The sequence below is a fragment of the Megalops cyprinoides genome, chromosome 10 (genome assembly GCF_013368585.1).
Source record: "Megalops cyprinoides isolate fMegCyp1 chromosome 10, fMegCyp1.pri, whole genome shotgun sequence".
NCBI lineage: Eukaryota > Metazoa > Chordata > Actinopteri > Elopiformes > Megalopidae > Megalops > Megalops cyprinoides.
The window spans coordinates 5,283,294-5,310,839 of NC_050592.1; the positions used below are offsets into that span (position 1 = coordinate 5,283,294).

At 43.5% G+C, this 27,546-nt stretch overlaps 2 protein-coding genes across 2 annotated transcripts; one reads left to right on the forward strand and one right to left on the reverse strand.

The window, feature by feature from the left end:
• Positions 1–8: 8 nt before the first annotated feature.
• On the forward strand, positions 9–2,281 carry nr0b2a (nuclear receptor subfamily 0, group B, member 2a). Its single transcript, XM_036539396.1, has 2 exons — positions 9–702; positions 1,500–2,281. The coding sequence occupies exons 1-2, from the start codon at positions 135–137 to the stop codon at positions 1,739–1,741; spliced, it is 810 nt and encodes a 269-aa protein (XP_036395289.1). The 5' UTR covers positions 9–134; the 3' UTR covers positions 1,742–2,281.
• A 7,665-nt stretch (positions 2,282–9,946) lies between these two features.
• kdf1a (keratinocyte differentiation factor 1a) lies at positions 9,947–25,171 on the reverse strand. Its single transcript, XM_036539426.1, has 4 exons — positions 24,870–25,171; positions 16,463–17,544; positions 15,236–15,313; positions 9,947–10,352 (listed from the first exon to the last, which is right to left on the reverse strand). The coding sequence occupies exons 2-4, from the start codon at positions 17,523–17,525 to the stop codon at positions 10,258–10,260; spliced, it is 1,236 nt and encodes a 411-aa protein (XP_036395319.1). The 5' UTR covers positions 17,526–17,544; positions 24,870–25,171; the 3' UTR covers positions 9,947–10,257.
• Between the last annotated feature and the right edge of the window lie 2,375 nt (positions 25,172–27,546).

Below are 27,546 nucleotides of genomic sequence, written 5' to 3' on the forward strand. Positions count from 1 at the left end.
GACGACAAAGACGTCCCGTCAGCGTCCCGGCAACCCGGACAAAGCATTCTGTACGCGCAGAAGACGCGGCTACTCTCATTTTTTTTTTACCACCGTGCCAAAAAATAGCGTAGTTTTTTTTCCCGCCGCCAACGATGTCTCGCATCAACGACGAGATGAGCAACGGATGCCAGTGCCAGGGCCGCAAGGACAGGCAGCCCAACGCCATCCTGTTCAACATCCTCAGCCGCCGGGACGGCCGCGCCCCCGCCACTGGGGGGGGTACCGAGTACGGCTCGCGGCCGCACAACTGCCACTGCGCGACGCGGCGCACCGTCTGCCTGAAGGCGCCCGAGGAGACCTGCCAGGTGGCGTCCGGCGTGCTGGTCAAGACCATCCACTTCATGAAGAGCCTGCCCTCCTTCCAGCAGCTGCCGCCCAAGGACCAGCTGTCTCTCCTCCAGAGCTGCTGGGCGCCGCTCTTCATCCTTGGGCTGGCGCAGGAAGGCGTGGACTTCGAGGTGACCGACACCCCCGTCACCAGCATGCTGAAGAGGATCCTGCTGACGGGCAAGGAGCACCGGGGGCCCAGGGAGGCGGACAGGGCGCAGCCCACGCTGGCCGGGGTGCACAAGCTCAAGTCCTGCCTCGACAAGTTCTGGAGCTTGGATCTGAGCCCCAAGGAGTACGCCTATCTCAAGGGAGCCATGCTGTTTAACCCCGGTCAGTAAAACAAAACACTGTGTCTGTGTGTGTGGCTGCCTACTCCGGCTTTCCGTTCAGTGGCTGTTTTAAATGATGCGCTTGGAGACTTTATATTCTATTGCAGCATTCATTTTGAGTGCAAAGTTTTTTTTTCCCCTCAAGGAGGGAAAATTGATTTCTCTAAATTGTGATACGAGAACAGTAATAACGATGATTTGTGTAGGTTGAACACAAGTGGAAAAGTCTTGACTTATTAATTAATTGTTGGCCAGTGCCTTGTAATTTTTTTATTATTAGCGCTTAGTGAAGGGCCAAAGAAAGGCCCCAGAACTGGTGGGAAAATGTTTAAGTATTGAGCTTGGTGTTGTTATTTCTGGTGAACAGTAATCAGCTACATTTCAAGGACAGCGCTTCGTTAACTGTTAACATTTTGTGACAAGGGCTCCTGAGTTAAGAGGAGGGTGATGTGAAGCCAAACTGGTTGTGAAAGGCTGATGGTGTTTCAAAACCATTACAAGCAGATTAAAGCTCCCTCTTATGAAGAAATGGAAGCTTTGTGTACCACTGTGTTGGCTATGCATATTTTTAAAAAATGCCTCTCAAAAATACTGCATAAAAAGAAGACATTTATAAATGTTATTCATGTTTTGTTTTCTTCTTTTTCTGTGTTAGTCGTTTTAAAGTTTGTATTATTTAGGTCTACATTCTGCACGTCAGAAGACAATGCTTTTGTCATTTGAGTGATCTGCATTTAAACTTATGCACAATGTCCCACAATGTTATAAACACGCGTTTCCCACCGCGTTCTTTTCCAGATGTGCCACAGCTGAAAGCTGCGCTGTTCATTGAGGGTCTGCAGCAGGAGGCGCAGCGCGCCCTGAGGGAGGTCGTCCTGCCGCTTCACCCGCAGGACAGGGGCCGTTTCGCCCGCATCCTTCTCACCGCCTCCGCGCTCAAGACCATCAACCCCAGCCTGGTCACCGAACTGTTCTTCCGGCCGGTCATCGGCCAGGCGGATCTGTTAGAGCTGTTAGCCGAGATGCTCTTCACGAGGTAGACAAGAGCGTGACAACAACGCTTGATATAAATATATATATCTTTTCTAGACGCGCGCACGCTACACGTGCGTAAAACCTCTGGTCTCGAGCGCACGGCGGTGCACGTGGACACAACCGAACATTCGCCGCGCGGGGCTGTGCGCGAGGCGGAACCGGTCGATGGTGGGCTGCAAAAGAGCAGCGGGGAAAAAAGACACTGAAACGTTAGGAAAAAACAACGAAACACGCACCGCTGTGGACGTGCTTCTGCTTTTCATGACGAGGTCTACCGCATTAGAATGCATCCTCTCAAAGATATTTGAACAAAGCATGTTTAACATTAACATTTATAGTTGTTTACATCCACTCATTGCACATCTTTTTTTTCAAGTAGACACATTCTGAGTCAATTTAAATCTTTTAAAATGTGTCTTGCAGCCAGACGAGTGGACTTTTTTGTGACACTGTATGTATCTCTGTAGAGATGCTACAGAGAGTAATGCTTTGGTGTTTTGTTGTTTGTCGTTTGTCATGTCTTCTCGATTTAAGTCACTTTCTTATGTTTGGTCACAACTTGGACTGAAGCAATATTTTTGATCTGAATTCAGCTTCAGAGATGCAATTTGTGTGTGTGTGTGTGTGTGTAGTGTACATGTTTAACATTTTGTTTTCATTCTGTTTTCTAACCAAAGTTTATATAAAGAATGTCAAATAAAATATTGGAATAAATAATATTTTTATAAAGAAAACTGTTGTTTCGTGTCATATATTTGCATTATTTTGTTATGTACTCTATTTTTGAAAGGTGTCACTTTATTTCATGAAACGATTTATTTCGTTAACATCTATAAACAATTTAAATTCACTACTATTTTATCAACAGGCCTAATTTGAAAACATAAATACAACCGTAAGAATCACACATGAATAATTGCTTTTGAGCATTACACATTGTCAGATCTTGAGATTATGTATGTGTAATTCATGCACGTCTGATTCTTAAGAGACTCACAATGCATAAACTAATTGAGGAACACATTTGTGTTAAAGGAGACAAAATCAAAGTATCCAAACTCAAACCAGAAAAAGTCCAAAGAACAAGGCTGCTTTTCTTACAAAACAATTTAATCTTTTTGTCCAGAGAGAGAAAAAACTAAAGAGAAAACAGTTTTATTGCCTGAAAAACGATCTAAATATATATGAACATAAAAAGTTTAGTGAATAAGCCAGCTATTTGCCCTTCATTCGGCCTATAGTCCGGAGTAGCTGCTCTCAAAGTGTGGTTTAGGACCAGCAGGTGGATCGCGAGGAGGGTTGAGGGGTCATGGGATACACATTAAAGACACCTGTTACACCCCTTTGACTGACACTCATACTTGTCGCTCTATACCCTATACTACCCTGTGCGCATGCAGTTATATTGGTATCTGACAGAAATCATCTTGAAACAGTCTCTGTATTTCGCTTTTAATATCTCCGCATCTCAAACTTTAAATCTCTTATTGCTACCAAACGCCTGCTTTTTGTTTGTTCGTCTGTTTTTACTAAATAAAACACGAAATCATTGGCATTGTAATCGGGACAGGGCTTGCAAAAATATTTTTAATGCCACGTTATGCAGTAGAATGTAATGTCCTTTTACAAACCTTTTGCGTTTCATGAAGACTATTTCAAACTTTCATTACTTTTGTATGACATAGTGTGAACAGATTGACTGTTTAAACGTCAGCAATAATCATAGAAAAAAACATATAGGGCCACAAGTGCTACTGTCTTAAACCCCTGGTTATTTTCTTATCCAATGGAGCGGCAAAGATTAAGCTTTAATGACCTTGATCTGAAATGTGTTAATTTTAAATTGGCCGTCTGAGGTTACGTGGTTTCATTAGCAGTAAACGTGCGGCAGCGATTACCTCAGCGCCGGAGAGAACCTGTAAGACCGCGGCCATGACCTCCAGCGAGTGCCTGGCACCGTCAGCGCCGTGTTTGCTGAAAGGATGACGAAGGAGCCCTCCAGCTTGTTTTTCATCGCAGTGACGGAATCGGGTCAACGACACGCAGGGAGTTCACACAGCCTGGCCGACTGCCGGCGCTGCGCCCTGCGGATGACTCGTCGCACGGCTGCAGCTCATTGCGACAGTATATATAACACAGCGATAAACGAGATCAGGCACGGCATTTATCAGCCTTCGTTCTCCGCAGAATGGCGTTCTTGAAAAGGAGATAGGCTACTCTGCCGAAGATTATCTTTTATTAATAAGTAAATTTAAAAAAATAATACTAAATTGTGAAGAAACAGCATAATCTCTCCCATTTTCAACGCTATTTTTCTTTTTGAGAAAAAATATAGGGTTTGATAAGAAAGAGTTTGATAGGAAACAGTCGGTTTATTTTGGTAGGCAAAAATCGTTAGTTTTTCTTTCAGATAAAGTTTTTCAGCGAATGACAAAGAGTACTCATTTTCTCTGCACCAGAAAATGTCTTCCATCATCAGAGATGAATTCATACGAAACTAACACCTGGGCTAAACTCCCACGGGTTAAGCAGGTTCAGTGTTGTGTGCAGCATAAATTACGTTGATATGACAGAACTCTTATCTCTTCAATTGTCCGTTCGTCGCGTAAACGCAAAACCACTTACCGGTTACATGAATGACTCATCTCTTTTTCAGCGCCGAGACACCCCCGTAAATGATGCTGCGTTTCCCTCCCACTGGTATCGGTTCTGTATCCATGACTCATTTACTCGACTGTTAATCTCTAATAACCCATCCCTTTTCCTCAGGAATATCCGTCAGCGTTTTATTTTCTCACCCAGCTGTTTACCCCCTGAGCTGATTTAAAATGATTGCTCATCAAGCGTAATGCATTTCACATGAAACAGTGTAATAGTTCACTCTGGAGGCTGTACGTGTATATTAAATTTTATATCTCATTATTAATATATTTATTTGGTATTTATTATCGTGTGCATGACATTATTTGTAATTTAATATAGTGTACATGACAGGAGTGTGTTGAATTATTCTGAGGGGTACACAGATTTTCAAAAAGAAAATATTTCAAATTTCATGCCCTTTTGGTTGAGTTTGCTCTCTGACTACTCTTAAATCAACCACAAAAATTCTCATGCACTCATCGAAGTTAATTTCCTCGTTAGATTATTTGTCTTGAGGATGACCGCATCCGGAATGAATTTCATTGCTTACCGTTTTTATGTTACCCACTTGAAGACTAATTTAGCCTAAGAGCGTTGTTTAAGAGCACAACAGCAGCCTCAGAAGATTTGGCCCTGCATTTTCTTGCTCGTTTGTTACTTATTTCACCAAGTTTGAAAAATAGTTTTCCTGGGGTTTTTCCTGATTCTGAAATAATAACAAAAGAACCATAGATTTTGAAGGTTTCACATTAACAAGCGGTTCTGGCGGTATACTTTTAGCCGTGCTTTGTCTCCCTCTTGTGGAGTTAAAACATATTGATAATCAAACCTACTCGGTGTCGGCAAATTACAGACAGTGTTGAATGAAAAATTAGTTAAGTCGACGGAAAAGCATTTAATCGATATCCTTAATTTATATGTGTTTTTTTTTTTTTTTTTTTTATAAAAACACACATTCGTATATCTAGATTTTGGTTGCACAGAGCCTTCATTGCATACTCTTGTGCGGGGTTGCGCCATTCAATAAAGAAATCTCTAGCTGTTTTTTCTTTGTCAATGATCTGACAAGTTTACACACAAAATAGCGATTCTTACTCATCTAGATTTGCATTCAGCTCTGTGTCCATCATGTGCTATACATGGTTTTGGATAAGTCTACAGAATAGGTACGCACGTACTTCAAGACTAGGGAATCACTAAAACTGTCTCTAACATTAAAAGTTACTACTACTACAAAGCATGTGGAACTGGTGCGTCCAGTATACTCATATAAACTGGAAAAAAAGACAAGGAACCATAAATTACGCGGACAGTTAGAGCTAGGTTGTGCAACGATGTGCATCAACATACACACTCAAGCTACAACAATGGAGTCTGGCGCTCAGCCAACACAGCTGCGGGCGAGGGAGCTATCTGTGGGGTAAAACAGGGTAACTGGTTCCAAAACCTCACTATAAATCAATGAAGGAGGGGTATCAGGTCATTAACAAAGCTCACTGATAAAAAGATCATGTGGAATTGGTCACATACTGTACTCCAGAGCAATGTTAATTACTAATTTGGCAAATACTCTTTGGCATTAATCAGCAATAATTAGAGGGTGCGACTGCCTGACAAATTTAGAGCTTGAAGTGTCTCAGGTGTTTTATTTTTCTTCACTTTCTAGCATGCAAGAAATTTTAGCCAGAACTATGTTCAGTGTCAGGTTTCACAGGCATAGCTGACAAGGACCAGGAATAGTTGATGAAACTGAAAATAGTAAAGCTTTTAAAATAGAAAATAGTAAACATTTTATGGTTTTTGTTATGATACTTATGGTCTATGTTTTAGTTATTAGGACTTAATTATGGATGTTATTGTTTGTACTCTGGGTTAGTATTTTAGTTGTGGCAGGCATCGTTAACTTCCATTAGTGTTTTAGCCAGGTCTGGTACTTCACTCATATTAATCAGGTCAATGCACTTATGTATATATAGCTTATGTAAGTATAGCTCAGGATAAGAGCATCTGACAACTGCAATGTAATGCTCTGTAATGAAAAATGATCAATCAATATTATGGACATGTATTTCTCATTCACTGATATTTCTACCATGTGGTTCACCAGACAGTGACCTCAGTGACTGGGGAAAGCCATCCAGGTGATTTAAAGATCCGTGAATACGTGCAGGATTGATCCAGCAAAAAAAAAAAAAAAACAAGCCCAGTACTCCAGCAGCCACCACTTGATGGGAAGCAATGGGAGAAAGAGGAGAGGAAAGACATAGAGATGAAAGCACCAAGCCAAAAGCACACATCTGACGGATGGGAAAGATGAGGTATTTATGGAGCTTTGGCAAGAGCATCATCACGGATTGAGCTTTGAGAGTGCTGTGCTCCTTCCACACAGAGTAAAGATACGACAAACAACCGAAGCACCCAGAGAGTAAAGACATAACTAGGTACCAACTGCAGGCAAGTTTTCACGGGCAAAAGTTAGTTGAGCTCTGCATGTTATACCCTGTGCAAGCTAGCAAGAAAGCTTACACATAGTATGCTGACAGTCATAGTCACAACCTTGAGTGGCAACACCCAGGTACAAGAGAACAATTTCAAAACTCGTAGTGTGTCAGCCATGACTCCAGTATTTCCACAATGACCAAGTCCTAAAGTGTGGAAGGCACACTTGCTTGCATTTTTCAACAACCATATGCTGTGTAAGATTCACAGGTGGATGGCACTGATCATCAGATAACAAACCTGTGGTGACAGGACATTCACACAGGTGAGTCATCTCTTCTGCTTGAAGGTAAGGAAACGCCTGAACAGAAGCCAAATGCAAGCACAGTTGAATGGACCTGCTCACTGAGTCTCCCTTTCTCTGGCACTACAGTTAACTAAAGCACTACATGATGATGTCACCCCTAACTGCAGTGTATGGCCACTAGCTGGCGCTCTTTTCCACACTCGTCATCTCCAGTCTCCTGGGGCAGACGGTCAGGATTTTACGCCCAGTTTTAGTCAAAACCTCTAAACCTCAGCTCCTGGGGCAGAGGGTGGCTGAGTGCTACAATCACAGGCTTCAGTATCCGATTAACAAACAATCTAAACCAGGACATTGCCAGCAGTGGCTGATATTTTAGGAAACTCGTACAACAACTGCAATGGAAAAAAGCAAGCGGCGTATTGGGAAACACATAAGATCCCTCTTGTGCAAAGAATGTGTGCTCTTTTCCCGTGCAGTTACTTCATAGCACTTCATTAGTCATATCTTAATAGGCACAAGGCCACATACACACCCTGCCTTCCACCTTGCACCATATACCAGGTTTTCTTTTCTTTTATCATACATGACTTGACGAGGGATGGCCGAACAAAATATAATTCTGCATTTAATGCACCTTTTCTCCAACCCCCCAACCCCCTTCCTCCCACCCTTTTGTGCAAGGTGCCATTTAGACAAAAAAAGGATTGTATTTCCTTTCTTTTGTAAGAACCAGCCCAACTAGTTCTTCCATGTGCTGGTGGAGAAGGGGGGTGGGGGGGGGGGGGGGGGGGCAGGAAGCCAATACAACAGGGTAACAGTGAGAAAGCAGGCTTTGCCAGCCTGCGGTGACACATTCAGGGAGGCCCTGGAGGTGTTGAGGTGACAGGTATCAGGGAGCAGCAGTCGGGTCACTCAGAGGTGGGTGGATTGTAGGTTTGTGCCCTCGGAGGAAAACTGCTGCTGTAACCTCATGCAAAGGCACCGATTCGATATCTGGAAAGAGAAAGCTACATGCTCTGTGAGATGCAAATATCCTTAAAATTGTGTCTGCTTAGCAAATAACGTTACTGGGGACAGCAGTGGGAGTGGACGCTTTTTCTTTAGGTCAGTTATTTTGTGCGATGCGGTAAACATGATGAGGCCTTGTTTGCCTTGTGGTTTCTCCAGGTCTGGGTTCTTTGAACCTTGGTCCATTTTCCCCTCTTTAAAAAAAGGTCCTTCAACCACAGCTCCCCCCCTCAAGAGGTCTGATAGTCACCATAATTACCCCTGTCATGCAACATGGTGTTTACCCATATATCTAGTTCTCATCTGAAAAAGGTCTTTAGAGAGAAATCACTAACAAAATTGGTTTTTAATACCATTTAATCCAACAAAAACAAAAAGTGGAGAAAGGCTGACAAATAAGACGATGTTCTGGAGTTACAAAAACACCTTTATCATCTTTGTAAGAAATGAAATTGGGTTCCTAGCTCAAGCAAAATTGTATAAAAAAATAATGCATTTCAAGAACATCAACAACACCGACAACAATAAAACATTAGTTGGCCGAAAACCCTTGAGATTAACAGGCAACTCTTGAGAGCATTGTTTGAGGATGTATGAAGTGGCACCTCAATGCTGGCGCCCGTATGAGCGTGCCCGTACGAGCGCGCCCATACATGTGCGCGTGAGCAAGCATCTTATCAGGGCAGAGATCTGGAGGAGAAGTCCAGCCTGTCTGCATTCCCAGAGAGGTCAGAGGAAGGACGGAACTCGGGCAGACGGACATTCTGAGAACAGCCTCACCAAAAACACAGAGATACCAGCTTTATTTAGGAAGCACTCAACCACAATCACATTGCCATTCCCCTCTTCCTCGAGGAAGGAAATCATACATTCATACCGACTGCACAAAAAATATATAACTGCCAAAATACAAGGCACATGTACCCAGAAAGAAAATAAAATATTTATGCGTTTAAAATTGTTGCGTATTGAACAACAGGATGGATGGATTTCTGTTTCTCATAGGGTAGTGCTTGTAGAAATGAAAGTTTTTCTACTCTGAAAAAATGAAAAAGGATGCAGGACTGCAGCCCGCAGAATCCCTTTTGATTTTTAACATGGCTCAGTCCTTACGAAAAACACTTTCCACTTTTCAGACGCCGAACGGACATGTCACCGAGGTCTGCACATTTATTTTAAGTAAAATACAAATAAAACTAAGAAAAAAGTGACCAAGATTCCCAGAGAAAGAGGTTTTCCCGTTTCCATAGAGATGTTCAGAGAGTCTAACAAATCCAGACAGACAGGGAAAGGGAAAAAAAGTACAGTGTACAGCATATGCAAAATTTAAAAACGGAGTTAAAAATCCTTTACATCAGAGAGGGAGCACAAATCCAGACATGCTCCTCAGGTCCAAAACTGTGAGGGGCCAAAAAAAAGCTCATTTTCGCCAGGCGAGGGGCCAGCAGACACGAAGCTGCTGTGAGCTAAACGTTGGCTCAGGGCACCGAGGCCCTCGTCTGGTCAATCCCAAAGGCACGGATTCATCTAAAAATAGGCATGCAATCTCAGTATCTCAGCCCGTACAGAAATCTGAGTTTTTTTTTTTTTCCACACCCCAGCCGTTTGAGAGAGAGAGAGAGAGAGAGAGAGAAGAAAAAAACATACATTCCCTTTCACTTCCTATCACGTCCCATCATGCTCCTCAGAGCAGACGCATAGGATTTTTGTCCACCACACCGCACTGTGTGTGACCACAGGATGACAAGGCTGGAGTGAAAGTCAGTAAACCTCTGCTCCCCCCCCCCCCCCCCCCCCCCCACCCCACCTCAAAGCATACAAAAAAGGGCAGGAGAGTAACAGGTGAAGAAAGGGTAATCTGTTTTTCACCAATCCTCAGCTGGCTCCAGTGGGATCTTTGATCTGTTCATGTGCTGGCTGGTGTGTATGATGGGATGGTATGTGTGTGTACGCGTGTGCAAACACACACAGACATATAACCGCATGTTCATATTGCAAGAGAAGAACTACAGCATTAGACGAGCAGGTGGCTGGGGATAAGGTTCGACCACTCTGCAGGCACAGGGCAGGACGGCCTTTTCCGCGTTGAGGACCCCGCTGCTGTTGTGGTCCGGATATTGGCGCTCACGTTCGGATGTAGTGGAGTAGGGGGGTCCCAGAGGAGTCTGTCTCGGTTTCTTGCTGAGGAGAGTAGGTGGTGGGAGAGCTGGAGGAGTAGGCTGTGGAAATGAAGGGGGGGAGAAAGAAAGAGAAAGGAGAGAGAGAGAGAGAGAGAGAGAAAAAGAGATGGAGAGAGGGAGGGAGAGAGAAAGAAAGAAACGGAGATAGAGAAAGAGAGAATGGCTTCAGGCTCACACACATTAACATTCCTGTCTACCTAAAACATTCCTCACTTAGACCCAAAAAAAACTCATTTGGATGTTTATTTGATCTTTAACTGTTCTCATTAAGTGATGAAAACCAGCATTCCTGAAATCAGATAAGATGCCTGCATAGGACATACCGGCTGATGGTCTAGGCACGGCATTCTGAGGTTTCCACTAAAATCACTGACTCTTAGGTGTTTTGATATGCAAGCTTTGCAGTGATGCAAAACGTCATCTGTCCTGAGACATTTCAAGCATGCCTGAAAAAACCTCAAAGCACTCTGCAAAGCAACTGTGACTCCAGGTTTGCACATGTCAAGAAACACACATCTGTTCTGAGCAACGTCTACGTGTCAGAAAAAATGTAACATTTTTTTATGCATGTATAGTTTATAAAAAAAATAATATTGGGATTATGGACACTGATGACATGTTTTTGGCATCAGTTTGATAAATTTCAAATGCGTTATGGACCGCGTTACTGTCTGAAGTGACAGTCAAACAGAAGCAGTCCCATAGGTAATGATTTTTAGTTATTTTCCACTTGATCAGCTCAAACGTTTGTCAGCGTTTCCCCACACAACTGGCAAGCTCATATACGCAAAACACACAGACGTTTGTCAGAATGTATCCTTCGCTTGTGATGAATGAGGGTCTTGGATACTTCACAAAACATCTTCCAGTTCCATCAAATATCCCCTGTACATGTTTTGCCATAACTCTTCTTCTTGCAGTAATCCTAGCCACCTTGCTCCTACCCATCACCAGAATTATGGGTCGAACTGAATCTCAACTTACTGTATGTTCCTCACAATAGCTGTCAACATTATAATTCATCAAACTGCCTGTGCAGACAGGTCTGAAAAAACAGGATGCAGAAATATCCCAACAGACTACCTTCCCTTCTCTATTTTTTGTGTGTATTTTCCAGCCCAGTTCAAATGCCAACAAGCAGTTTTTCTGCTCACGTGTATCTTCTAAATACAATAAATCTGTGACTTCAGTGTCCTACCTGCCAAAATCATCTCACCTTCTCTGCATTGCTCTGGGTTGATGAGCGTTAAGGCTGGGGATAACAGTAAAGATCAGAAACAAATTTAACTAAATGTGCCCACAAGTGAGAGTTCCATACCCATGAGAACGTCCGTTTGTGTCAAAAAGTGATGTCACTTTGCACTGTTAACCGACCTTGTAACAGATACTCCCGTTTCAGCCAAGACTTCACCATTTCTCAACACTGACACAAAATTATTGTTCACCTGCTATGGTTCCAAAGAAATATGAGGTGGTCACCAGAACACAAATGCCCTTGGTATCGCTGCATGAAAGGCAAACTATTTAATGTCATGTATATGCCACTCTGAACGCTTCACGGGTACACCATGCCCCCGAAGCCCAATCTTGACTTTTTCTTTTTTTTAAAAAAAAAGGCAAAACGTGGTACATTCATGTATCCGGTGACAGGGCAGGGGAGGGGGGTTGACAATCTTTTGGCCAGGTGAATCAAGCCCTGACAAATGGGACAATAGCTTAATGCATGAGGGGCGCATTCCGGAATGCCTGAGAAGAGTGGAATCAAAGGCTGGAATGCCAGTGGAAAGCGTAGACGAGGTGAGAAAATGCCTGCAGCTGCGCGGGTCACAATGCCACGCTGTTACATCATCTCCCAGCGCCATTGTTAATTATTAGCTTCGGCGGAGCCCAGGCAGGACTCTCTAACGTAGATATAGAATTACAAGATTAGCCGTCCCAGGGAAAAGCAACGTTCAAATACATAGCGCTGTGGTGGATTATTATCCACTGTGGAAGCTTGATACAATACACATATTTGTAATGCAAAAAGATTCTTTTTACAATTCCTGTATTTCATGGAAATACAGGCATATCAAAGCAGGGCTAAAGGGCACCACTTAATTGGAGTTACACAAGAAAGGAATTCTGCCCCTGATAAGAATCAGCTCAAGACGTCTGTCCCTGGAAATGCATTAAAGGAGAAAAGAAAATGTGTCTCCTAGTGACTGCAGCGTTTATTATCCGACAACATGTCGAGCCTTCAAGTACGGAGAAAATGACATCACGACAAGGTCCTCTAACCAATCAAAACAGCAATTTCTACTTCTCAGTACAACTCTGCATGGCAGAGAGCAATTATTAACTCTTGGAAAATAACTGAAATGTACATTTTTATTTTTATATCTGAAAAATTTTGTAATATGAAATACATGTAATGTTGTTACCATTAGTTGGTTACATTTGAGTACACGGAAGTACAGAGAAGATGTGATCATGGGCGGCAGTGTAGCATAGTGGTTAAGGAGCAAGACTCGTAACCGAAAGGTTACCGGTTCAATCCCCGCTGGGACACTGCTGCTGTACCCTTGGGCAAGGTACTTAACCCACAGTTGCCTCAGTAAATATCCGGCTGTATAAATGGATAACATTGTAAAGAACTGTAACCTATGTAAGTCGCTTTGGATAAAAAGCGTCTGCTAAATGAATAAATGTAAATGTAAATCATGCGGTGACTTTGATAAATAGATCGCAACCTGTACTTCTCCAGAGAAACATAGCTACTTAGCCAACAACACTAGCCAGTAACTCTGACGTAGCCAGTGCTTACAATCCGGGTATTTCATTGCTTGTTTATATTTCAGTTGACTGGCTAGCTGTCAAGGTGACAGTGCTACCTACGTACACTTCCATACAATATCACTCATTTCTTATTTGCCATAAATGTACATGTGGTTCATTCACCAAATCATTAGGTTTTATATTTCTGACAATTTCTTGAGGCACATTTACTATGCAGCATTCTAACCAGCTCATTAGATAGCTATGTATAATTATCTAATATTTCAAGCTACCTGTCGAGCCTGATTCAGCCAAATCAGACCTGATTTAACCTGCTGCAAGGCCCCAGTGAGTCAGCTACTATTCTCCTTAAACAAACACTTTCAAAACTGTGGATCTGAACCCATTTCAATGAAAGTAGCCACCAGGAAGTCAGTTATAAGCTCATTTCAGTCTTTGCATTTTGTTTAGGGTTCTGCTAGGAACGAGGGGACAGACTCATGTTTAAGCAGTTTTCCTCTCTAAAGCTCACACCAAAACTCCATTTGACAGCCTCTCCATGCTGTGAAACTGCACAGCTGTTCCAGACTAAACTGTAGTCATCAGCAGCAGCCAGCCATCTGTGCCAGTTAATCACCACCTGTAGCAGGGAACGCATCACTACCGAGAACGCTCAGCTGTATGGAGGAGAGACACGATTCCACATCATCTGTTTGCAAGGATTTCAAGTATGAGAGTTCCAGTATGAGAGAGCATACAGCACCTTATACACTGTTGGTATCTATATTTTCCACACATTCTCCCTCTCTGCCTCTCCACCTCTCCCTCTCCCCTGCTCTCTCTCTGTCTCCACCTCTTCCTCTTTCCTTTTCCATCTCAAAAGCTCACGTGCACAGGAGTACACATCCTCCTTCGTCTCTGGAGGCAACAACCGCCACAGACACACATGAGAAGGAGTGCCAACTGAAACTGACAGAGGCTGGTCAAAGCTGCTAACAATCTGGTTTGATCATGGGTTCCCGAACATCAGGTTCTCCACGTTAGGTGGTTGGGGGGGGGGGGGGGGGGGGGAGAGATGCCATTCAGGAAAGACTAATGTGGAAATGTGCATATGACAAAATGCCTAATCTATTAATTGCACATAGGGCACAATAACATTCGCTCACAGTCCCGGCACAGTGTAGAACTGTGGGAATATTGGGGGGGGGGGATCTTCCAAAAATTTATACTGATGTTCTGAACGCAACATGAATAAGTGACTCATTTTCATGTTGCTCCATAACGCATACACATGTCAAGATTCTTCAACAAATACAGTATTTGAATGTTTAGTTTGCTTATGCGTATAACAGACAGGCAGACCGAAGAAAGTTGAATACAGCCGAACAGTGGCTGCTTTGTCAAACTAAACGCCCTATTTACATTCTTTTCATGACATGTAAAGACAGACGTCCAGTATTAAACGCTGACAGAATCACACTGAAACAACATGGCGTTATTCATGTTCACTTGTTAAAAACAAAAACAAAGCTATGCTCTGATCTGAGCTCCTTGCTGGCTGAGCTGTTCTGTGCACAAACTCTGAGAGCAGCAATGTGCTTTATAACAACTATATATTTTAAAGGATACTTAGCAAACTCATTATGTAAATATGGTACATTCAACTGCGTACAAATATTCACAATATCAGGACCACTCCCCTGAATCCTCCTCACTATTTTTCATGAGATAACATGCAAAACTACTGTCAGGACCTTGCTGTTGGTTTACTTCCTTAAAAACATGGTGGCAAATTTCTACATGGCCACCACACACACACACATATGCAAATACAGATGTGCAGTGCCATATGCACCATATTTGTGCAAGGACCAGGGAGCGGATGAGCACACTTGCTGAAGCTGCGACCGGAACCCTTGTCTCCCCCTCCACAGCACAGAAAAGACTGCTAAAAAGCCATACAACACACACAATCGCTCCATTATACAGCTTGACAAATGTATGTGTGTAGCTAATGGTAGCAAATGAAACTTGCTTTAAGATGGAGCACTCATGTGAAAAGAAGAAATTCCCACTCACTGCGTGCCCTCATAACCTTATTGGCCTGCGTGTTCTGAGCAGAAAGATTTGCCCCAGGGGATGATGGGAAAATTCTAGAACCTTACCTCGTCCACTGCCAACCCTCATCTTTCTGGCCAGTTCATCTGACGGCGTCTGCTGTGACACTTTGACCTCAGGTTCCACTTCAAGGCAAAAGAGAAACAGTCCGGGTTAGTGACCGAGTCAACCTAGGGTCACACTAGGGGGTACAGGGTACGGGTCCCCCGCTCCCTGTCCTGAATGAATTTTCAACCAGACTCTTTCAACTTCTCAATTATGTTATCTAATATGCCCCCAATTTAATTGGCTAAATGGTTTCTGCCCGTCACTCATGTGTGTTGAGGGTTCTAACGCAAAATGGCCACTGCGCATTGGTGGGGTGCTATGCATTGGTGGTAGCTGTAGTGAGTCCCTCTCACTCGACCGACAGACAGACAGACAGACACTACCCTTCAATGTAAACAAACTTGAGATCACTGAAAAGCACTCCTATATTATAAGTAGCACGATTAAAACTAACATGGGGAAATAACTCAGCAACACACACATGTAAATGAGGACTAGCAAGACCAACGACTTGCTGCGTCCGTTTGAGGCTTACTATTGGCAAAAAATTTGAACCCTCAGTCAGGCTTTTAAACTGCACCACACTCATGGCCCTGAGCCTCGGCCAACTGATAGGCATCACTTTCGTTATTCGAGTAACTTGAGCAATGTGGGCAGGTCTGCTGTCACTTTGGGACCACAGCCCGAGAAATAGGATAACCCCACTGGGCTAAAGACCAAGGTCCCCACCTGAGGGAGCACACTGTTTTCTTGTTCTGGCTGTAGAGGGCGACACCACCATCTGTAGCAGACTTTCACATGTTCAATTCATGCTTCAGTTGCATGAAAAGGTGCTTTAAAGTTACACAACACTTGACTAACAGCTCCCCCAAAAATCAAACTGCATTAATAGACAAGACGTAGTGAGTCACTGCAGTGAAGGATTTCCCAGGAAAAAGTAAAATGAAACACAAGGCCACCGAATACTGCAAAAGGCAGGGATTTATGCATAAAGTTATTAAAAGTTAATAATATATGAAAAGAGAAATTAATGCCTTTTATGCAAACTGCCCTACAGCTCACAATTTGTAATTACAGCTGTCTCAGTAACAGCATTACTGTGGCGGCTATCAGTGATGTCACAGAGGAGGTCTAACTCCTCTGTGACATCACATTGCCCGTCACGGTTTAGGGTCAGGGTCAGGGTCAGGGTTAGGGTTAGTGTTAGGATTAGGGTTAGGTCCTACTCTCGCTGTTGAAGGAGAAGGTGCCCGTCATGGTTTCGTTCCCGCTGTCGGGCAGCGTCCCGTCCCGCCTCCCGTTGGCCCGCTGGCCGAGGTCCTGCGAGGGAAACCCTGTGGTGTGGTGCTGGTAGGTGGAGTCCTTGCTCTTGGGATTGTTCCTTTTGCTCTTGCGGGTGCTGATGCGAATGACCCCGTGCACCAGCCGGCACTCTGCCTCCTGCTCCTCCAGGTTGTAGTCCTGGGCGATGCTGTAGATCAGGTCGCTGATCTCGTTGGTCTTGCGCGAGAAGGAGGAGTCCGAGGTGCACTTGGCCAGCTGGTCGATCTGGTGCAGCTTGTAGAGCTCCAGCAGCTTCTTGGTGATGAGCGAGTCAATGTCCGTTCCGCTGTCGCTCAGGTCGTCCAGGAACTCCAGCTCCTCCCGCGAGTAGACGCTGGTGATGCTGGTGTTGCTGACCGGCCGCTGGCTCTCCCCCTTGCCCCCCGACGGCCGGCTCCGCTTCGGGGGACCCACGGGGTAGTCCACCTTCTTACCGCCGATCAGCACGTCTGGGTAGCGGAAGCTGTCAGACGCTGGCAGCTTGCTGGCCATCCTGGTCTCCTGGCGCGTGACGGCGGTGGACAGGGCCACGCCGTTGGGCGGGCAGTCCTCCGGGTCCCCCTTGACGGGGTCGTCGGTGGAGGTCTCACGGACAGCCATGCAGGGCTCGCGGGTCCCGTAGAGGCCGCAGGTCAGAACGCAGCAGATGAGGGCCTTGCAGCTGCCCCAGCCCGGTGTGGCACAGGGCCCACAGGTCTGCACCCCCGGGGCCGAGTCCGCCGAACCCGGGATGAAGCCCAGGGTCTCAGACTCCCGCCCGTTGGCATTGCGGGGGTGTGCCTTGCGGACCTGCTGCACCTCGGTCTGGCGGGGCCGGTCCACGCACTGTTCCCGGTACGACTCCTGGCTGGCGCTGCTGTCCCGCGAAAGGGCGCGGCCACGGCGGTAGCCATCAGACCCAGACCGGACCGGCTGCTGTGTGTAGGGGCGGGGCTTCTGAGGACTCCCTGAGCTGTGGCCAGGCATGGCTCACCAGGTCCAGTGCCTGGGGGGGTGACAGAGAGGGGGAGGGGCAGAGAGAGAGTGTGAGAGAGGGAGAGAGAAATGGAGAGGGAGACAGAGAGGATGAGATACAGAGGGAGCAAATGAGAGACAGACACAGAGAAAGAGAATGAGACAGAGAGAGAAATGGGGACAGAAAGAGAGAGATGGGGAAGTAAAAAAAAAGGGAAATAAAAAACATTTACATATGTACACACTTGTACAAAGGAGCAGGCAATCCAATTTAATTGTAATGGGGGGGGGCGAAAGAGCGAGAAAGAAAGAGACAGATGGAGAGAGACAGAGAGAGAGGATGAGATGGGGGGGCAGAGAGACAGAGAGAGGGGGGGGCAGAGAGGTGAGGACAGAGAGGGGGGGACAGAGAGAAAGAGAGCGAGTGAGAAAAGAGAGAGAGAGACAGAGGGGGGCAGAGAGAGCAGGTGAGACAGACAGACACAGAGAGGAAGAGAGAGAGAGAAGAAAGAGAGAGACACAGATACAGAGAGAAAGAGAAATGGAGACAGAAAGAGAGAGATGGGGGAATTAAAAAAAGAGGAATAACAAACATTTACATATGTACACACTTGTACAAAGGAGCAGGCAATCCAATTTAATTTTATTGTTTTTAGATGCAATTTCTTTTAGGCAGGACTACTTCACAGCATACCAACTCTGTTGGACAAATCAACATTGTTAGAGTTAATATTAGCACAAGGAGGATATATTTATTTATATGTATTTTTTAAAGGCGTAGACTAGCTGTAGACAACTACAATATGCATCTGCCAACTCTACATAATGTCATTAAGTCTCATTTACAACTGAGTGTCCCCACAGTCCCAAACCCAGTGAAACTGTGCTAGATAAATAACAGGGCCATACATGTCATAACTCTTCAGGACCTCTCATTATGAGATTTCACATTATGATGAGCTGGTGGAAAAGGAGTATCAGACAACAAGGCATACAGTGTCACATAAACTTCCAACATCCCAGGAACAGACTGAGCCTGATGCACTACAGCCTGCTTTGGGTACAATGTTCTGGCCACTGTGATTAACAAAAACAGTTTACCAGCATGGTTTTGTCATAAAATAAAACCTCACATTTTTGCTAAATGCAGTAGTGCGCATGTCCTCAAGAAAGCCCCGATAGCTTATTTGTACAGCAAATACCGCTGTACACCTGCATGGATGTGTGTGCACACAGTAATTAAACTTACTTTGGGAAGGCAGTGTGGTGTAGCGGTAAGGCTAGTTACTGAAAGGTTGGTCGTGTGATTTGTAGTTTGGGCACTGCCGCTGTATCCTTGGGCGGGGTACTTAACCCACAGTTGCCTCAGTAAATATACAGCTGTATAAATGCATGTAATTTTCACCCATGTAAGTTGCTCTGGATAAGACCGTCTGCTAAATGACAATAATGTGGTGGCAGTATAGCATAGTGGTTAAGGAGCAGGACTTATGGGTATGAATGGATGACATTGTAAAAAAAAAACTGTAATCAATGTACATCGCCCTGGAGAGTGTGCTGCATGCTGCATGTCAGTAATGCAATGTAATGCTAAATGACAATGTGCAAGACAAGCCTGGAATTGTGAAATCGCCGTATTAACAATGACGAGAACAAAGAACAGCAACGTGATTGGGATGCACCGAGTCTAAAAACGGAACAATGATTCACGTAACAGGTTTAACATAATTGCTTCCAGGTTTCCAGCTACAATGGAAGAAAACAAACTTCACCTGTTCAGGTAACAAGTTCAAACCAAAACCCAATCTTTTCAAAGTCATTTAAAAAAAAAAAACTCTGTTCTTCTTTATCAGTATAATGTACAGACTTACGTACAAGAACCCTTGTGTATTATGTATGCATGTAACAAACTGTTTTGATTTTGCATTGGTTGCATTGGTTTCTGGTTAGACAAAGAACTGCCTGAGAGTGTTACCTCTACATTCACGACAGTTTTTTTTTCCTTTATGCGTTAGTAGATTTGTGAGCTTCATCCACTTTTGGCCCCGACTACATTGTGGCCAAGTCATGTTGCTGTCCTACTGCAGGGCAGGACAAATAAACACACTTTTACCTTTACTTTAAGGACTCGAGCGTCTCACTGCTTAAATGTCAGAAAGTGTTTTGGCACAAATGTTTGTCTCTCTCTGCCGTTTTGTTATCAGACAACACATCAGAACCCTAACCCTGTCTGAACACGGAGAGCCGAGAGCCGAAAGCCTCCCCCTCACAGTCGCACGGTGGAGGAGGGAAAGGGTTCGTGTGTGTATCAGGGGCACGCGTCGCAGCTGCACATGTCCCAGAAAGCTGCGGAAGGTCATCACCTTTGCGGCTAAAAGGTAACATTCCCACAGCTCGAAACCCAAACATTTACATTTAGCTGCTTAGCAGACGCTCTTATCCGGAGTAACTTATATAGGTTACCGTTTCTTCCATTTTCCCTATTTATGCAGCTGGATATTTACTGAGGCAATTCTGGGTTGGTTAACAGCAGCAGTGCTCTAGTGAGAGATTGAATTGGCAACCTTTGGGTCACAAGCCCTGCTCCTTACCATTACAGTACACTGCTGCCAAAACATACGCCACGCAACATACTACGCCACATTGCAGCTATTCACTTTTCAAAAACACGTAAACATCTTTAACTCTGGCACTTTACACATCCTTCTACAAATAAACTGCATTACTCATCTGAAAACCTTTACATTACTACAATGCAGTGACAACTGACTCATTTGTGCATCTCCAATTTCACAGCTAAAAGCACACTGCTCAAACAGACAAAAGGAGCTTCCCTAAGCAGCAGCAGTGTGTGCGTTTAAACAGCACCTGACTTCCTGTTCCATAGTACCTCGGATGACATCAGTATATCAACATCAGCCGCACTCACACCAGAGTCCCTCCGAATCGTTTCAAATAGCACAGACTAGCACTTCGTTACCGTACTGACAGAGTGACTGATGTCAGGGTTTGTGCCAGCCAGCAGCTTGCCCCAAATGCATCTGTGGACAGCAGGGGTGAGGGAGAGGGCCCTGCAGCACAGTGGAGTGTAATACCCAATGTGCTGATGGCAGCGCAGAGCACCAATCATGGCTGGATTTCTACTACGTGTAACGTGTGGCTTAAATACAAACAGATGAGCCAACAGTCTAAACATGGGCAGATCAATGTGTTTTTGCCGTTTAGAGATGAGTGAAATATCTGGTTTGTGATTTACTTTCCAGTCATTTGATTTTTGTTTGAAATTAATCTCAGGTTTAAGACCATTCCATGTCCTGTGTCCTGTGATTTTTGTTTGAGAAAAAATAAATGAAGTAAACATGCACACACGCTCTTTAAAAGCTCACCAAAACATGAATAAAAATGTTCAGAGGGTGCCCAAAGGTCTGACTGTGTGATTGGATGAACATTCTGTAACTTTAAGCAGTACTGGAATCCATTCTTACACATTCATGACACAGGGCATAACCAGTGTGCTGGGCAATGTTACCTATATGCAAAGAGAACTGCCTTTTAGCTTAGCCTAAGTAGGTCTCATTTCATTACACATGACAGAAATAACCAACCAGGGACAAATGCAAAAATAAAAACAAAATGTTTACCCAGTTAAAAATCATTTGTGTCAATAAAGACCTAAGAGATAACCTAAGTTATTTATGTCAGATGTAATCAACTGATCCCAGAGAACCTGTTTGCTTTGCAGTACTACAGGTCCTCTACAGCTGACAAAGAGGAAGCAGTGGGTAAAAGTGTGATCAAATGAAAACACAAAGCAGGTACACAAATCAAGATTTTAAATTTGCTTCTGTAACAGTTACGATCAAATGTTTACCCACTGTCACCTATCGATAATTACCTGCCATCTGTCACTGGTGTTAAATAGTTAACAGTACATGACCTACTGTGCAATGAAAATTACACCGATATCAGGATCTGCTAAGACTCCTGTAACTGGATTAATCAGATATCCAACATCCATGGAAAATTCCTCCAACATGTTAAGTTACACAAACCACCTGCCCTTTCTGCAAATCAGCTGCTACCTCTATTATCACATAAATTAGTAACCTGAGATTTGATACTGACATGTGGTTGAGAAGATCACCTCATTCAGAGCATAACCAAAGATAGCTTAAATGTGCTGATAAAATTTAAACAAAACGTCCACTGAACATGACAGTAATGGATTTGCACAGCAAACACCTTGAATTAAGTTTAAGAATGTAGAACGTATGGCCAGTGCACTAAAAATTATCTGCGACCTTTTAGATCTGGAAAGATCAAGGCAATCTTTGGATCCTGCATTGATAATAACAAAGGGTTGCCCAAGGCATCATCATTTTTTAAATAACTGGAGTCGAATGGACGATGACCTCCCCTGGGGACCTGGGGAAATCCGGCTGGCCAGCAGCAGCACTACGGACCAAATCAAGCAAACAGACAACAAAGTACAATAAAACAACTAACAAAGACACTCTGCTTCGCCGTGCTGTGAAGGAGAGGGGATGCTGGGAGGTCTGCATTGTACGGCGCAATCTCTGAGATTCACTGGCTCTTGGTGACTCCAGGTGAGTTGAGTATGCTATTTGTGGAGCTTGCTTTCATGAGCAGCAAGTGTGTTGATTTTATCAGCACCTCCTTTGCCAGAGAGAAGCAGGTAAAGGTCATGTGTAAGGTGACACAGTGGAGGAACACAGGCTGTCGGTAACCCTAACAGACCCCCCCACAGACAAGCAGCAAATGAAACAGACCATAATTTATTGTGCTTGGGTTAGAATCACCGCAGCCCAATAAGAACCAGAGACAGAAAACCAAAATTAGGGTTAGGGTTAGGGCACTGTCAATCCGTAATAGTTTGAGCCATTCCAGCTTTTACTAGAAGCAAGTTAATGTACCAACATTAGGTAGCTTCCAATTAGCACCCAAACCTGCCACTAATGGAAACAGGAATGGCTACACATTGGAAATATATCCCATCCCTGCTGTGCCAAAATACTGCTGTACGAACAGTTACATAATGGTTATAACATGCAGCACACATGCAGAATATGTATCTTTCAACCTAAATCGCTTCTCCCAGGTAGCTGATATTTACTGGAAAGGGACATTTCTGCGACATCGGTGCATTAGAGACAATTCACAGTGATAAAAAAAAGGCAACCATAAAGGCAAATGTTGTTTGGAGGATTCACCATGCACTTCTATGTAATCATATTCCATTATACATCAATGAATAATGCAGTCTGACTATTATATACGATGCAAATATTACTTTATAAAACTGTTTGATAATTGATGTAAATTATATTATTTTCCTCTTTCTTGAGGAGGAGACGTTGCTCATAAAGATTTCAGATTTTTATGTGTCCAGCAGAGGGAGGCTGGGACCCAGCAGAGACCTCATGCAGTCCGTGAAGAAAAACACACACAAGTGAAGCAACAGCCATTCAGTTCCTTCCCGAAACCCTGAGTGCTCATCTCTTCACACTGAATCATTATTTGCCGAGGATTTTCACGCTCATCTTAAGGGGAAGCGGCGTTCAGTATTCCCACATCACTTTATAATGATTAATGCAACGAAACTGCTATGGAAATTTTCAGATTTTCAGACACATTTCAACTCGGGCATTACTGTACTTGTGGAGTTCCCATCTTTTCAGCATATATAAGAGCTACAAAACAGTTCCTTCGTAAATACTTCATATTTTACATTGCCCGAGAAGCATGTGCATTATTCTCCGCAATACAAATAAGTGTGGAGGCAGAGCTCAAGGGGCCAGATCGTATGGCTGGCTAGATATTGTCAGTCGTGATATTTAATCATTTTTGGGAGCTTCAAGAGTTTTGAACTTTATTTCTAAATAAATAATGCTCAAGGACAAATTAACTTAAAAGATGTTCTTGATTCATAGTTCAACCATACATATCCTTCTGCGTCTTCACCACACATTCACTTTTCAAACAACCTGTTGTACCAATTTGCTTTCAGAATCCTTGCAATTTCATGAAGAAACTGGAGTGTCCAGTTGTCCTTTAAAGAAATCTCCTGGTTACTGCGCAGCACAGATTATTATCCTAAAATTTAGGATTAGAACAAATTAGAACACAGTCTGTTTGAGTACCTGCTGCATTTGTGAAAATCTGTTGAGGGAATCCTAGAGGTGAAAAGAAACTCAAACACGTAGCTTTTCCTACAGGATCGTAATATCTTGATGGAAACATTATATATATATATATATACTATTCAAAGATAAATAAAAATGTTTTACTTCATTAAACTTGAATATAAACGATTGCCATGCTTATCTCGAAGCAAAACGAATTCGTAATGCCTGGGGTTTTTCCCCCAGCTGTTGGGGCCAAAATCCTAATATACATCTCCAGGAGTATGAATGCTGCCCCAATCACTGATTGAGTTTGAGTGCAGTGTCAGGTGGTTTCTGCCAGTAAAGGAGTGATCTCATACCTAGCCATTCTTGTGAGGACAGAACTAGTCAGGTCCAAAGCAGTTTAAACTCACTATGGTATAAACTAACCGCTGCATTATAATGCCTGCTGTAAATACACATAAATAAGCCACCTTTTAATGGTAACATTGCGCTGATCCATTTCAAAACATAATACAGGCAGGGTTGGCCGCGGTTAAGGCATCTTTCCTCTGTGATAGCTCACTTTACCAAAAAACATATGCATGTATAGCATCCCACTCTAATAATTTAAGAATACAATTCACGGGGTATAGATTCGGAACGCAGCGTCAACCTAACCGAGACTATAGAACACATGAATAACCTTAAAGGCCACAAACTTCAGTGACAAGTAGTTACTATCAGTGAATCCTCTAACTGAAACATGTCTGTGTTAAAATGTTTTAATCTTTCGGGAGAAAACGACACTATTGTGTGTGTAGAAAATGTTTTTTTCACGGATCAGAGTAGCTAAACAGGTTGTGCGGTGGCGAGGCCTGTGTGGAGTACACAGGTATAGCTATCATTGTTTTTCAATAAACAACGCCGGGGAGCCGACCGTTTATATTTGACCTCCTTAATAAACAAGTTTGATTTCACACAGTATCAAGCCGTATGGGGCAAAAGAACTATTACCCCCACACTGAAAACACACCTTGCAAAGACGGTCGAGTTCGTGCAAAAAAAAAAAAAAAAACATTTAAAACAGAGGCTGTAGGTAGGCGTTTTTAATTCACCGCGTTTCAGTTCGAACGAAGTTCTTCCATGTGTGCGACAGTTCGCAGACGTTTCAAGCTGCCGAAAACTGAAATGTGTGTCAATTAACTTCTTATTTCAGATTCGCACTTACCGCATAGGAATAAATAGTCGCGTCTTTGGTGTTACTTTCTGTTTTTCTGATTCCGGAAGTCAAAGCCGTATTCTTCCTTTGGATGGGTTTGAGCAACTTGTTGGACTCGTAATTCCCCGAACTTTCCCACTCTGTCCCGCAATCGGCTGTCAGTGTTTTGCCTTCTCCAGCCTAAATGGTCTGTAGAGCTAGGCAGGAAAGTACCCAAGGTCCAGTTTGCCGCCAGTTCTGTCGATAAATTCTGCCAAATGTTGCTCTCCCTCGCCTTCCCGTGCGTTACCTGCGGCTACAGGTAAATCCCGCACCCACCCACAAGCGAGCGATGACGTCACGCACCGTTTATTCTCCACAGGCGAACGTGCTATAACTCCCTGTTTGCTTGTTTGAATTCAACAGACATTTGTATTTCTGCGATTTTTTGTGAAGTCTGCTGTTCTTAAAATTATGACGGTTTTGTCTGATCTTCAGCAAAGTTATCTGCCGAAATGCCAGCGCTAAATTGATTTGACTAAATGCATGTAAGTACTTTCGACGCCGGAGCTGCTATTCTGTCAATTTGAAAACATAAACGTGAAGTGGGAGTTACCAATACGCGCGCGACTTACATTTATTATTATCCTCGTGGGCGCTGTGCAGACATGCCCGGTTAATGTTCTCTGTTGCACTACACAAGGTTTTGTGTAAATTGGTGGCAACACTCCAGGTGCTGGCGAATAATACAGTACGGTATTTCGAAAATGATGGTTCAGAAGAAAATTATTTATTACATTAATAATAATATAACACTAAAACATGAAAAGAGAGGTACTGTGAAAGAGATTCGCTCTCAGGATGGGTCAATCACTGATTAGACTGCTCTGATAAATAAATAAAAATAAATAAACGTTCATTTATCAGTCTTCCCGATTGAACCATTTCATCAGAGACACGGAGAGGGCTGGCAAAAACTTTATGGATTTTTTGACGGTCCACCGGCCCGTCGGGATTTGTCGGGATTTGCCCGATGGCCACTACACCACTGCACACATTTCTTAGGTGTAGATGTTTGTTGACCAAACAGATACGCCCGAAGAGTGCACCTGTGCCCTGACAGCTGCTGCGCGCAACATTGGAGGAACAGGAGCGCGGTTGCCTCCTCTAGCGTGACAGTAATATTACAATGCATTGCTGAAAGATGCGCGCGTCTTTCCGATTTGAGCGACTCTCCTGCCAGTCCTCGATTTGACCGTTCATCCGCAGGTTTCGTGTTATTACACATAAGCATATTCCCAGGCGACCTCCGGCTCGACAACTTCGAGTGTTCAGCACGTGCTGTGAAAACAACGTGCAAAAACGACTTCCTGATCTGTATAACAATGGACAAAAATGTTCCGCCCATAATAAACATTGCAGCTGCCCAAAACACTTGACATCCTACATTGATCCCCTCTTGATAATCTGACGTGACCTAAGACCGATGACATGTATGCACCGTTAGACTGCGCTGTTTGTTATTAGTTAAGTTCCTGTTTGCAAAGCAGAAAGAAGTATACATTTTAGCGTACTTGATAGTCTCTATCTCAATGCAGAATTCACATGAAGACTGAAAAGTGGCCTTTTGTTGTATTTGCTGTATGTACCGTGAACATGTTAAATATATCACAATACAACTTCCCGCTAGGTGGCACCAGTGGCAAATGTTGTCGGAGAAAGCCCAGACAAGTCAGATAAGTAGGTATCAGTACACTATACTGTATGTCATACCAAACCAACCAAATCATGTTTCTGTTCTACGCAGTCACGACCAGGTAATGAGAAAAAGTCATCAAACACGTTAAATGCGTTGCACGTGACTGATGAATACAAACTTTTCACAAAAAGTTGACACATACTGTATATACATAGCATGTAGGTATTCTGAATGAAATGCTGCATAACAGGCTGTCATTTGGCTCTCTGAACAACCGGGTTTTTGTTATTTTTGACCCTATTGTTCTTAGGTTAGTCATTTAAACAGTTCTGCTTTGCATCTCTTTTTTAAGTTCCAACTAACCTACACCTAAATGACAGCCTGAACATAAGCATTTGTCAATGCTTGTGTTAAGTACAGGTATACCTACAATAAGGCCCTAACATCACGAAGTGATTAAAAAAACAATTACAGAATTTGTTGCCCCCATGTTTGGTCATTAATCAATTAATCGCACAGGCTGTTCAAATGATCATCAGGCGCGCGACAGTCGTGCAGCGCTCCCGCGAGGCGGCGGTTGTGGAGATGGTTGCTGCAACATTTTTTTTTGGTTAAAAAATTCGGCCCCGTTGCTTCAGCACATTGTTCCACATTTAATAACATAATGAAATGTAGCGTTCAACTCAATCTGTATATATAAAAATGACCTTAGTGTAAATAATGATTTCCAGACTGTTGATCCAATCCAGTGGGGGTTCTGTGATAATCTGTCCTGTGAAGAAGTTGCCCGTCTAAATTAATGGAATTGTCTTTCCCACAGTAAACAGCAAAGCATGCCATTAAATGTACTGAACCTAATGAACAGAGTCCCTACAGAACAGGACAACAGGCGTAAAGCAATAAGTAGACAACCAATAAAATGATAAAATCAAATAGAATCACTTGAGTCCCTCAAGGCTTGCTTCAACAGTAGGAAAAAAAAATGAACCCAAACATGTTTTGGGATGA

Coding starts and splice junctions, on each gene's coding strand:
- nr0b2a (XM_036539396.1), top strand. CDS start 135: ATGTCTCGCATCAACGACGAGATGAGCAACGGATGCCAGTGCCAGGGC. Junction 703..1,499: donor AGCCATGCTGTTTAACCCCG/GTCAGTAAAACA, acceptor GTTCTTTTCCAG/ATGTGCCACAGCTGAAAGCT.
- kdf1a (XM_036539426.1), bottom strand. CDS start 17,525: ATGCCTGGCCACAGCTCAGGGAGTCCTCAGAAGCCCCGCCCCTACACA. Junction 15,314..16,462: donor CTTCTCCTTCAACAGCGAGA/GTAGGACCTAAC, acceptor TTTGCCTTGAAG/TGGAACCTGAGGTCAAAGTG. Junction 10,353..15,235: donor GAGGGTTGGCAGTGGACGAG/GTAAGGTTCTAG, acceptor TCATTTCCACAG/CCTACTCCTCCAGCTCTCCC.